Genomic DNA, 12746 nt, shown 5'->3' on the forward strand with positions numbered 1-12746 from the left:
TCACAGAGCTGCCTTTTTATTGTTTATATGCACATTTTTTCTCAAACAGATATAAACGTGATGTGTGAGACTTCAGCAGCTGTTCGTCACTGAACATGTAGACCAGCAGTGTAAACACAGCCTGTCTTCAGGTTACGAGGCTTCGTCACTGCTTCTAAGGGGGATGAGCTCAGAGTGCCTACATTTCCTGGTGCCTGTCAAAGTGTGTATGTGTGGTAAGATTAAACGGAGTGTGTGTCACGTCTATCTTTGGCTGCTGGCGTCATGTTGTCCAACTGCCTTCAAATCATTGGTTCAGTGAACAGGCTCACATGTGATTGGCTGAAGACAGCAGCCTCATTTCCTACTTTTGTTTTTGACGGTGTGCAGGGACAAAACAGATACAATTCATCATGTAAAAATATTATATACAGTAGTTTTTCTGTGTTTAAACATCTGGTCAGTGCATTAGGACGTCATCATGTCTGAAGATAAGGATGATTCAGTATTAAGTCGTCTTAAGGCTTATTGCAAAAATAGAGAAGCGTGTCAGTGAACCAGGAGACGTCGGTGACAGAAATAGAAAGGAAGATTCAAGATGGCTGCTTTCTGCTCCGCTTTAAATTACTGGGTTATTATTACACTAGCCGGCTCAGTCTGGTCATAATTTACGATGGGATGAGATCATCTGGTTTAAGTCATGGCCATGCTTTATCTAGGTTATGCATGCGTATTTATGTGTGCATGTGTGTGTGTGTGCAGAAAAAATGTGAAGCTTCACAATTAATCCTTTAAAAAATGTTTAATGAAGTATAATATTTTCAAAAAACATCGTATTGTACAATTTATTTAAATAAATTCAGATTCCAAATGATTTTACAACCCAAGACTGAAAATATTGCTCAACATAAATACAAATAAAAACAACACTGACATAAGTCTCTGATGAGTTGTCTCCCTGATTTAGATTTGCTTGTTCTGATCTCTCTTGTAAAGCATTCTGGATACAAGCGTCTGCTAAATGCTAAAGGATTGTTGGTGAGTTTCATGAATGTGGCTCAGACCATGTTACATTATTATTTCACCTGAATTGTAGTTTTCCAGATGATAAAATCTAAACCAAACCACCACATCTCTTTAAACCACGCTGGTTTCAACTTCATATCTATTGTATTGCAGTGGTTGGTGATTTGTCTTGGAAAGTCATACTCATACGTACCAGCCTATAACCCAGTGTTTCAAAGCAGAGTATTGTTTATTTATTATTATTATTATTATTATTATTATATATTGTTTTTTTAATGATTCCAATTTAACTGGGTGGTTATTAACACATCAATATGACCAGTAGAAGTTTGGATAAATACCCTAGTTTTCTCTGTAGATATTCACATTTGTTTGTTCACATAATGGCACGTTTACATTGACATAGTCGTCTTCGTCATCACTGGTTTCACTTTCTTCATTATCATCTACCACCTCACTGTCTCTGTAGACCTCCTTGGCCTCTGTGTTATTTTCAGCAGGACCAGCTTCGTCATAATCATGATCTTCATCACTTTCTGGATTCTCATAGTCATCACTTTCCTCTTCTTCAGCTTTACCTACTTTCTCTTTGAGTGTCTTCTCATCATCTCTGCAGTCTTTAACACTGAAGCAGATCTTCTTGTCCTCTGTGTTATTTTCAGCAGGACCAGCTTCCTCATAATCATGATCTTCATCACTTTCTGGATTCTCATAGTCATCACTTTCCTCTTCTTCCACTCTAACTGATTCCTCTTTGAGTGTCTTCTCATCATCTCTGCAGTCTTTGACACTGAAGCAGATCTTCTTGTCCTCTGTGTTACTCTCATCAGGACCAACTTCCTCATAATCATGATCTTCATCACTTTCTGGATTCTCATAGTCATCATTTTCTTCTTCTTCCACTTTACCTACGTTCTCTTTGACTTTCTTCTTGGTGTCCATTTGATCAACATTCACATAATCCTGATCATCATCATCATTATCAGTAACAGCCACTGAAACACAAGCATAAAGAAAACAAATTAAAACATATGAATGAATAGAACTTAGATGAAAGTCTATATTTGACATGGCAAAATATCCTGTTGAGCACAGACACTGACTACAGATGAGTGTTGCAGGCTTCTTTGCTCGTCGTCTTCTCCTGCAGACCAGGCAGACCACCAGCAAGACCAGCAGTGCCAGCAAGAGAGCTCCCACAGCTACTGAAGTGACCAGCAGCAACAAAGGCACTGGGAGGAAAAAAGAAAAAGATTTAGTGTGTGTGTGGTTGTCAAGTGTCAGACTCACTCTTTCAAAACAAGTGATTTATATTAGTGGAGTTTCAAGAGCAGTAGTAGAACACTGCAGTGTTGAAGCACATTAGCATTTAGCTCAGCTCCAACTTGCTCTCTCCACCAAATTGTGGGTATAAAATCAGATGACCAACTGACGTTGGCTGGTTTTGGTTGCGAAACCAAGAACAAAACTAAACTGGAACTGGTCTGAGTTAATCTTTAATAACAGTAGGCAGTAGCCAATGGGAAAGTCATCACAACGGACATCATATGCAGATGTTTACATTTTAAACTAGTGGATAGATTATTTGAAAATATACTCCAACTGGGGAGGTAGTTTAACATGGGTTCTTTCATTTCATGCTATACTTCTACTCCAATGCACAATGGGAATTGTTTATTACATTGCTTTTACTTGCATTTTACAAATTTGTGCACACATACTATAATTTTGAACTGTGATTCCAAAACAAGCAGACCCACTTTAACAGTTGTGAGTCATCATATTTGCAGGAATGTAAATTCTGTTTTAATGACAAGCTCTACTTGTAAAGGATTAAACAGAAAGCATGGTAAAACAGCACTTACAATATGGAACTGTGATGAATTATTGTCATTTTGAGACAGGAATTCAGAATCAGTTTGACTCCTTTGAATCCAACACTTTCAAATTTACATTTTCATAAAAAAAACACCTTCATTAATCCCTTAACTTCAAGTTGTGTCTTTTTTTTATTTAAGTGTAGAAACCACAGTGAAAAACACATCATATAAATTAGGTTTCTGTTTCTATTTCTGTTTTCATGCTCCCTCACTCTGTTTTCTCTGTTTCTTTCTCCCTCTTACTGTCTCCATGTAATAAAGCTAACTTTCTGTAAAGGCAGAATAAACAGAGAAACCATGTCTGAAATCCATTATTTAATTATCTATATTAAATTTAGTTCTTATTTCTAAAATGTAAAAATGTTTCAATTAAAGTCTCCAGTCTACTCACATTTTATGATGACACTAATGGATTCAGTCTCAGTGGAATTGAATTTCCAGGTAGACAGTGTGACTTCATACACACAGCTGTAGTTGCCCTGGTGTTTATACTCAGCTACAGGGAAGTTAAAGGAAGCTGAGTGGTCGACTGCTGACTTGCTGGTGACGCTGGAGCCAGAGGAGATGAGAAAGAAACGGCTGTCAGGATAACTGGAGTTAATGGAGCAGGTGATGACGAAGCTGGAACCCCTGGTGACCTGTGCAGCCTCAGGACTCAGGACCAGTCCTCCATCAGGAGATGTCAGGGAGATGCTGGGAGTCTGCAGGTGTACTAGGTGAAAAGAGAAAGACAACAAGTGGGTAAAATACATACAGACAAGTGAAACAACATTGACAACTTGACAGTTGATGGTTGTTTGTTTAGACAAACTGTGTTACATGGGAATTGTGAGAACATCACTGGAAACAGCTCTCTGCTGCAGCCAAAGGCAATTCTGAGAGATCTTTGAGAATAGAGGGCTGAACTGTTTAATATGACTTTAATGATGTAGGGGAAACTTCACTTGCTACAGCAACACAAGGAGCCTTAATAAAGCATTAAAGCATTCACTTTGGTTGTTGTACTTACTTAGTTTTTCAGAGCATGGGTTGATGAGATAACCACTTGAACAACTGTCATGGATTATAAGTGGCATATGACAATTATCTGACAATCACAAGGCTTCTTCCTTTAAACCTCACCTTTAACTCTATGTGCTGAATGTATTAACCATTTCATCTTTTAAAACTACAGGCTGTCAGTATTTTATATTTTAAATATAGATTTTCTGTGAAGGACTTATTTAACAGTGTTTTTACTTTAACATCTCTCTCTCCATCTGTTATCATAACCACTTTTCCTCTTGAAGGGTTGTGGGAGTGCTGGAACCAATACCAGCTGTCAGAGACAGCAAAGACAGGGTACCCCTGGACACCCAGTCTATGACACAGCTGGCATACAGAGACAGACAACCAGTCCCACTCAGATTCACACTAATGGGCCATTTCTAGTTTAACATGAATTTTACTAACTAATTTTACTACTAACCTGTAAAAAACAGCCTGAACACTATTTGAAGGAACTTTTGTTCATTCTGTTAAAACACAATATTACAAAATAAACAAAAAAGTAAGTTCTTTGCACCTGAACAGATCACACCTGCATCCTCACTGTGTCCACAGTTGTTGTTCCCAAATCCATTGTGCTGACACTCAGTTAGAGACCATTCATTTCCTGAACAGGCCACATCATCAAGCCAGATTTGTCCAGTTCCTTCACCAAACTGGGCCGACTGAGTAGCATCCAGTGCTGTACCACAGTTCAACTCTCTGCAAACCACCATGGTATCATTTAAGTCCCAGCTGTCATCACAAACTGTTCCCCAGATGTTGTTGTGATAGATTTCAACTCTTCCAGAACACTGAGTAGATCCAGATCCAGATAATCTTATCTGAACACCTGCAGGGCACAAAATATAACAAGTAATAATTTTATATTAAGCTTTACTTAAGAAATCTTATGTTTGACACATTAGAATAAACTGACCTGCAGCAGGAGAAGATGGCATCAAGAGAAAAGACACTATAAGAGAATAAATAGTTCGTTACTTTTTCTAATTTAAATAGTGCTGAAACAGTTCCTCTGGTTTTCAGGTCCTTGATTAAATTTTAGTGGAAACTCACGACTACAGAACTCTTTCTCGCTAATTATCATTTACAGACCCCCAGGGCCCTACTCTGAATTTCTTTGTGAATTTGCAGATTTCCTTTCTAACCTAGTTGTTTCTGTAGACAAAGCGTTAATTGCTGGAGATTTTAATATTCACTTTGAGAATCCAGAAGACCCACTGAGAACAGCATTTATGTCCATATTGGACTCGCTAGGAGTAGATCAGTGTGTAGTAGGACCCACTCATAAAGCGGGTCACATGTTAGATTTAATAATATCCTTCGGTTTAAGAATAAGAAATTTACTTACGCTCCCACTGTCTGAAGTTATCTCAGACCACTATCTTGTTTCAACTACAGTGTGTCATATTAATAATGTATACTCAGCGCCGCCCTATCGCATTAAACGTACATTTACATCAACTACCGCACAGAGCTTTATCAGTAATCTTCCAGAGTTATCAACTTTGATTGGATCACCGTCTGACACCACAGAACTAGACCAGGCGACTGAATATCTAGAGTCGTCATTCCGTTATACCTTAGATAATGTAGCTCCAGTTAAAAGAAAAGTCATCAGAGATAAGAAACTTGCTCCTTGGTATAACGATGACACGCGCGTCTTAAAACAGACAGCTCGAATGTTAGAACGTAAATGGCGCCAAACTAAATTGTTAGTATTTCAGATAGCGTGGAAGGAGAGCATCCTGAACTACAAAAAAGCTCTTAGTGCAGCTAGATCAACTTATCTCTCCACTCTCATAGAAAACAACAAAAATAACCCTAGATTTTTATTTAATACAGTAGCCAAATTAACTAGAAAGAAGACCACTGCAGATATCTCCACAACAACGTTGTGCAGTAGTGAGGACTTCATGAACTTTTTCAATAACAAAATTGTAAATATAAGGCATAAAATTCAAGCTTTAAAACCAGACAATTTAGTTGACGCAGGTGACGAGCTAACCTCAGCAGATCAGTACCTAGAATACTTTACTCCCCTTGAAGAGAATGAACTAATTTCACTCATCTCTTCTGCAAAATCTTCAACCTGTACATTAGACCCTACACCAACACACTTTCTAAAACAGATAGTGCCAGAAATAATAGAACCCCTGCTGACAATCATAAATTCCTCACTCAGCTGTGGGTATGTCCCAAAGTGTTTTAAATTAGCAGTTATTAAACCGCTAATCAAGAAACCTGATCTCGACCCTTGTCAGCTGTCCAATTACAGGCCGATATCAAACCTCCCCTTTATCTCAAAGATTCTCGAAAAGATAGTAGCTGGGCAGCTATCCTCGTATCTTCATAGAAATAACATACACGAACTCTATCAGTCAGGATTTAGGCCTCATCACAGCACAGAGACGGCACTTGTTAAAGTAGTAAATGACCTCCTATTGGCCTCTGATCAGGGTAGTGTCTCTATGCTTGTGCTACTCGACCTCAGTGCAGCTTTTGACACCATTGACCATAGTATTCTCCTTCACAGACTAGAAAATGTTGTTGGAATTAAGGGAACGGCCCTCTCCTGGCTTAGGTCCTATTTGACTGATCGTTATCAGTATGTAGATCTAAATGGCGATTACTCCACATGCTCTCCAGTGGAGTTTGGTGTTCCACAGGGTTCAGTTTTAGGCCCCCTGCTTTTTTCCCTCTACATGCTTCCTCTGGGCAACATTATCCGTAAGCATGGTATTAACTTTCATTGTTATGCTGACGTCACACAGTTATATGTTTCATCAAACCAAATGAGATCAAACAGCTTAATAAAGTTGAGCAATGTGTAAAGGATATACGAGACTGGATGCTAATTAACTTCCTTCTGCTAAATCCTGATAAGACAGAAGTACTAGTTATAGGATCATCTGCAGCTAGAAGCAAGATGTTAGACCACACCGTAACTCTGGATGGCCTTTCTGTTACATCTAGTGCAACAGTAAAAGACCTTGGTGTGATTCTAGATTCCAGTCTTTCATTTGAAGCTCATGTAGATAATATCACCAGGACAGCTTTCTTTCACCTCAGAAATATTGCCAAGATAAGGAATATTTTGTCACTAAACAACGCTGCAAAATGAGTCCATGCTTTCATCACCTCTAGGTTGGACTACTGTAATGCCTTACTGTCTGGCTGTTCAACCAGGTGCATAAACAAGCTTCAGTTAGTTCAAAATGCAGCAGCGAGAGTCCTCACTAGAACCAGAAGATACGAGCACATCACGCCTATCTTATCTACACTTCATTGGCTCCCCGTGAAATTTCGCATTGATTTTAAAATACTACTTTTGACATTTAAAGCATTAAATGGTCTTGCGCCGCATTATCTAAGTGAACTGCTAGTGTCTTATGATCCACCACGCCTACTTCGATCAGAGGATGCTGGCTACCTGTAAGTGCCTCGTATCATAAAAACTACAGCTGGGGGCAGAGCCTTTTCTTACAAAGCCCCAAAGTTATGGAATAGCCTTCCAAATAGCATTCGGGACTCAGACACAGTCTCAGTGTTTAAGTCTAGGCTGAAAACCTACCTATTTAGTCAAGCATTTTGTAAATAGATTTGGGAAGGACTCATGGACGTAGAGCATTATCGTGAACTGGTATGTTTAGATGCTGTCTTCCCAACTCTCACTGATCACTCAGGTTTGTTGATGGTGAAGTGTTCGGTTGCTCTATATCCCAGGGAGCCCTGATGTCTGTGTTTCCTTCTGGCCCACCCTTTTAGTTAGGCTGTCATAATTAGTCCTGCCGGAGTCCCTGCTGCACTATTCTAAATATACATTCACCTCAAACTTTATCTGACTGTGAATACAACTAACTGCAATCTCTCCTCTTCTCTCTCTTTCCCTCTCCCTCTCTCTTTTCCCTCTTCCTGTCTCTCTGTCGAGCTACACGTCATTCCACCCTTTGCCCTCTGGACCTGTCTGACTCGTCCTGATGCCCAACTTCTGGCTGGAGATCTCGTCGCCTGGATCCACCGTTTGCCCTATGGGATGCGTTTGGAGACTGGATTGGTCACAAGCTACTATGATGTCGGTCCTGGCCTCGGCGGACGTCGGCAGCTGTTTCTCAGAGGTCTCGACTCAACGCTCGATAGTCAAGGAATGGAACAAGTCTGCCTGCAATAACTAACTGGACTCCACATTAACTTAAAGACATTAACTGTTATACTGGACTGCTGCCTACACAGCATGTAATCACCCATATGAGGATGGGTTCCCTGTTGAGTCTGGTTCCTCTCAAGGTTTCTTCCTGTTGCCTTCTCAGGGAGTTTTTCCTTGCCACTGTCGCCCTCGGCTTGCTCATCAGGGACAATCTGATTATTATAATTCTTACACATTCACTGTTCATGTACTGTTCTTTGGTTCTGTAAAGCTGCTTTGTGACAATGTCAATTGTAAAAAGCGCTCTACAAATAAAATTGAATTGAATTGAATTGAATTTATGTATAACGTGTGCTGCAAGTGAAAAAGAACAAGAATTAAATTGGAAAATATGTCTTACCCATGGTGAAAAAGTGAAGGTTTCTCTGTCGACTTCTCATCTTGATTCAGACAGAAGCTCCTCAGTTTCATCTATTACTGACTAAACAGAAGTAAAAATAAAACCAAAGAAATTTAACTGTGGTCTACAGACACAGTTCATACTCGTTGGGCTTCCTGCCACACTTCCTCTTTTGCAGCTTTTTTTCTCTAACACACACACACGCACACACACACACACACACACTGCTCCCAAGGACAGAGACATTTATTACTTTTATTTTCCATAGTTACATCTTATGGTATAAAACGTTTTGATCAGCAGCAGAATTCATTAGTGAAAACTAAAAGATATTTTCCATCCTTCTGTTCCAGTGAGTTACTGACTTTGACTGATACATAAGTGACCAGGTTACTCAGAGAAAGCAGCTTTCTCAAATATTCAGGGAATTAAGTGTATGTGCACGCTTTATTTTAGTTTATTTTTGTTGATGCCAATTATAGTTTAATGACACACTTGTGTGTTAGTTTCATTTTCACTCAGACTTTAAGCAAAGACTAAATTTAAAAACAACTTGACATTACTTTGTAATCTCTCCCACATTCACTCTCCCGTACATGCTGCTCTCACTCTCACACACTATGCACACATGTTGGTCTTTGCCATATTATTTATATTGTAAAATGACATTTTTATTAACATGTAAAAATTGATACTGGTATTATTGTGGACTATATGATGTGTTACACTTCAATAACACAACTGTGTGCTTTGTTGTTGCTATTTATTTATTTTGGTAAAATTTTTATTGAGATTTTTAACATATGTAGTAGCCAACAGCATCAATTCCCAGGAACATTAAAACATGGATGCATCTGACAGTTTGTGGAATATTATCTTAAGACGAGTGTAAATCCAGTGTTTCAGTGTAAGATTTTCTAGCCAAGCTTGGACCACCAGTTTCTTTGCAGCCAACATGCCAGACATATCTTATTTATATGGATTATGAGAGTAAGAGTCTGGATCAATGCTGGTTAAAGATGATAATGTCTGTATAAAAGTTTCCAAACATGATCACACAATGTGACTTAGAGTTGCTAGAGTACCAGGTGGTCAGAATGTACAGTTCACATATGTACACAGCTTCATCTGATATCTCAACTTGGCATGTCACTAAGGCACCATGACAGAACTTAAAATGTATAAACTGGTGATTGGGATTATGTGATGTCCTGTCACTATTGGACCAAACTATGTCCTAGTCAAGGTTTCTTGGACATAGATATAGAACACAGGACCTAGATTTTTCCCATTCTTTTATTTCAGAGATTAAAACTTTAAAGTATAAAATAAAGTTATTATACAAAAAGGACACATTTTATTTTGGTGTCACCAAGAACCAAGTAAGAAATGGGTGATCTTCCAGATCATTGGCCTGTTTCATCTGAGTCTAAGATAGAAAAACAAAGAATGCTTAATGCTCAATGTTAAACTGTGTGACACAAAAGATAATAAAAAAATCCTTTCCATTAAGTTTGACGAATACTTCGAAATCATTTCATTGCCTGAATGAAAGGTTTTTCCTCCTGATAGTAAATTATTATTCCTCCAAATAGATAAAGATTTGTGAAATATGTTATTGTTCCCTATAAGTATAGTAGTATAATATCCTAAAGTTAAAAAAGGACGGGCCTAACCTCCACCCCCCCTACTCCTTGGCAGGAAAGACGTGGATTTTTCTATTTCAGATGTTGTTTCTCAACAATTTATATATTATATAAATTAATAATTAAATGGGATGAACTCTTTTGGGATCTTGATGCTACAGCGATGACATAACACAAGACAAAACATTTCTAGAAAAGAAAATGATACAAGAAACATAACGATATACTACTTGCTGGACCCAGACATCTAGATATCTGTTGGCTAGATAGGTATTTGGTTTTCACTTTTGTTACTATATATATATATATATATATATATATATATATATATATATATATATATATATATATATATATATATATATATATTGGTTTTTGCAAATGTGAGATATCTGTAATAATTTACTGTAATTAATGGTGCTAACATGTGGAAATATACTGTATAGTCTATATCTCAGCTTGGGACCCTGACATCCCTCTCACTCACTGCAGTGAATGTGGACACACTTTAAGCTGAGTAACAAGTACGGTGTTAGGAACTGGTCCACTATGGTGGCACAAGTAGCATTAATGGAACTGACTGAGATACAGGAGAGAAGTCCACTCTGGACCAGTCTGGAGCAAATCAGCAACTGCTGCCTAAACCACATCAGAGCAGGCTGCAGTGCAGTGTAGTTGCTGGCTATTGAGCTAGTGGTCTACCGCCACGACAGGAACGGTGACTCCGGTAAGAGCAGAGGAGAGGGGTTATCCGACTACATCAATGACAACTGGTCCAGAAATGCAACGACTGTAGACAGCTACTGTTCCCAAGATGTGGAATATTTGATTGTTAAATGCAGACCATGCATACATTCCCCGCGAGTTTACCGTCGTCATGATAATTGCGGAATACATACCACCGGATGCTAATGCTAGCGTAGCTATGGATGTGCTGCAGAATGCAATAAGCAGCCAGCAGAACTCATCCTGACGCAGTGCACATCATTGCTGGAGACTTCAATCATGCTGTTTTAAGGTCAGTAATCCCCAAATTTGATCAGCACATTAAATGTGCAACAAGGAGTGCAAACACACTGGACAAAGCCTACAGCAACATCCAAAAAGGCTACAGAGCAACCCCTCTACCACATCTGGGTTTGTCAGATCACACGTCCATGTTGTTGATTCCAGCATTCACCCCTGTCAGGTGGAGAGCCCCCCCAGTGACAAAGATTGTGAAAACATGGCCGGAGGGCTCTTCACAACAGCTGCAGGACTGCTTTGAGGACACAGACGGACCAGGACCTAGAGGAGCATACTACATCCGTGCTCTCTTACATCAACCTCTGTGTTGACAACATCATTGTGGTCAAACGTCTCCAGGTGTGCTCCAATCGGAAACCCTGGATGACTAACGAGGTCCAGGTCCTGCTGAAGCAACGTGTTGTTGCCTTCAAATCCGGTGACAAAGCACAATACAGTGCAGCCAGAGCTAACCTCAAAAGAGGCATCAGAGAGGCCAAGGCAGCTTACAAGAGGAGGATTGATGATCACTTTAGAGACAACAACACACGATGTGTGGCAGGGAGTCCAGCACCTAACCAACTACAAGTCCTGCACACCATGACGGCTGTGGGTGATGTTGTGCTCGCAGAGGCGTTAAACCACTTTTCTGATTTGAGGTGGAAGGACCCGAGGCAGTTGAAGCTCAAACATCAGACTGCAGCAGCTCCAGTCTCACAGTGAGCATACAAGTGAGGTGTATGCTGAGGGCAGTGAACCCCAGGAAGGCTGCTGGACCGGACGGTGTGACTGGGAAGGAACTCAGTGAGTATGCAAACCAGCTGGCTGGGGTCTTCACCAGCATTTTCAACTCATCACTGTCTCAGTCCTACATCCCACCATGCCTGAAGTCAGCCACAATTGTCCCGCTGCCTAAAAAGACCTCCATCAGCAGCCTCAACGGCTACCAACCAGTAGCTCTGACACCTGTCATAATGAAGTGTTTTGAGAAACTGGTTCAACGTCACATAAGATAAGATAAGATAAGATAAGATATTCTTTATTGATCCCACATTGGGGAAATTCAATTGCTACAGCAGGTCAGTGCAAAAAGAACAACAGTAATGTGCAAAAAGAATGAAAGGGTGTGCAAAAATACAAAAGTAATAAACATTTTACGAGAATCTACAACTATATACACTATTACGACTTAACATATATAATATGTTATACGTAATAATAAAATAAAAAATAAAGTAAAAAAACAATACAGTCAGATGGGCTATGGACCGGTTTTGTACATGTATATTTAAACTGTGGCATTGTACAGTCTGACAGCTGTTGGAATGAATGACCTGCGGAACCGCTCCTTCCTACATGGAGGGTGTAACAGTCTGCAACTGAAGGAGCTGCTCAGTGCCTCCACTGTCCGATGTAGTGGGTGAGAGGTGTTGTCCATGATGGATGTTAGCTTGGCCAACATCCTCCTTTCACCCACTTCCTCCACAGAGTCCAGTGGACAGCCCAGGACAGAACTGGCCCTCCTGACCAGCTTGTTGAGTCTCTTTCTGTCCCGGTCTGTGCTGCCTGCTCCCCAGCAGACCACGGCGTAGTGGATAGCAGAGGCTACCACAGAG

General features: G+C 39.8%; 1 protein-coding gene across 2 annotated transcripts; it reads right to left on the reverse strand.

Moving 5' to 3' along the window:
• Positions 1-376: 376 nt before the first annotated feature.
• Positions 377-8544, reverse strand: LOC113153478 (scavenger receptor cysteine-rich type 1 protein M130-like). Of its 2 annotated transcripts, none has more exons than XM_026347135.1 (6): positions 8480-8544; positions 4852-4887; positions 4450-4764; positions 3277-3597; positions 2109-2237; positions 377-2000 (listed from the first exon to the last, which is right to left on the reverse strand). In XM_026347135.1, the coding sequence occupies exons 1-6, from the start codon at positions 8517-8519 to the stop codon at positions 1348-1350; spliced, it is 1494 nt and encodes a 497-aa protein (XP_026202920.1). In that variant the 5' UTR covers positions 8520-8544; the 3' UTR covers positions 377-1347. The 2 variants fall into 2 exon arrangements, with proteins under 2 accessions (XP_026202920.1, XP_026202912.1); XM_026347127.1 differs by having other exon boundaries at positions 2103-2237.
• Positions 8545-12746: the final 4202 nt, after the last annotated feature.

This window comes from Anabas testudineus, chromosome 8, assembly GCF_900324465.2.
Source record: "Anabas testudineus chromosome 8, fAnaTes1.2, whole genome shotgun sequence".
Taxonomy (NCBI): domain Eukaryota; kingdom Metazoa; phylum Chordata; class Actinopteri; order Anabantiformes; family Anabantidae; genus Anabas; species Anabas testudineus.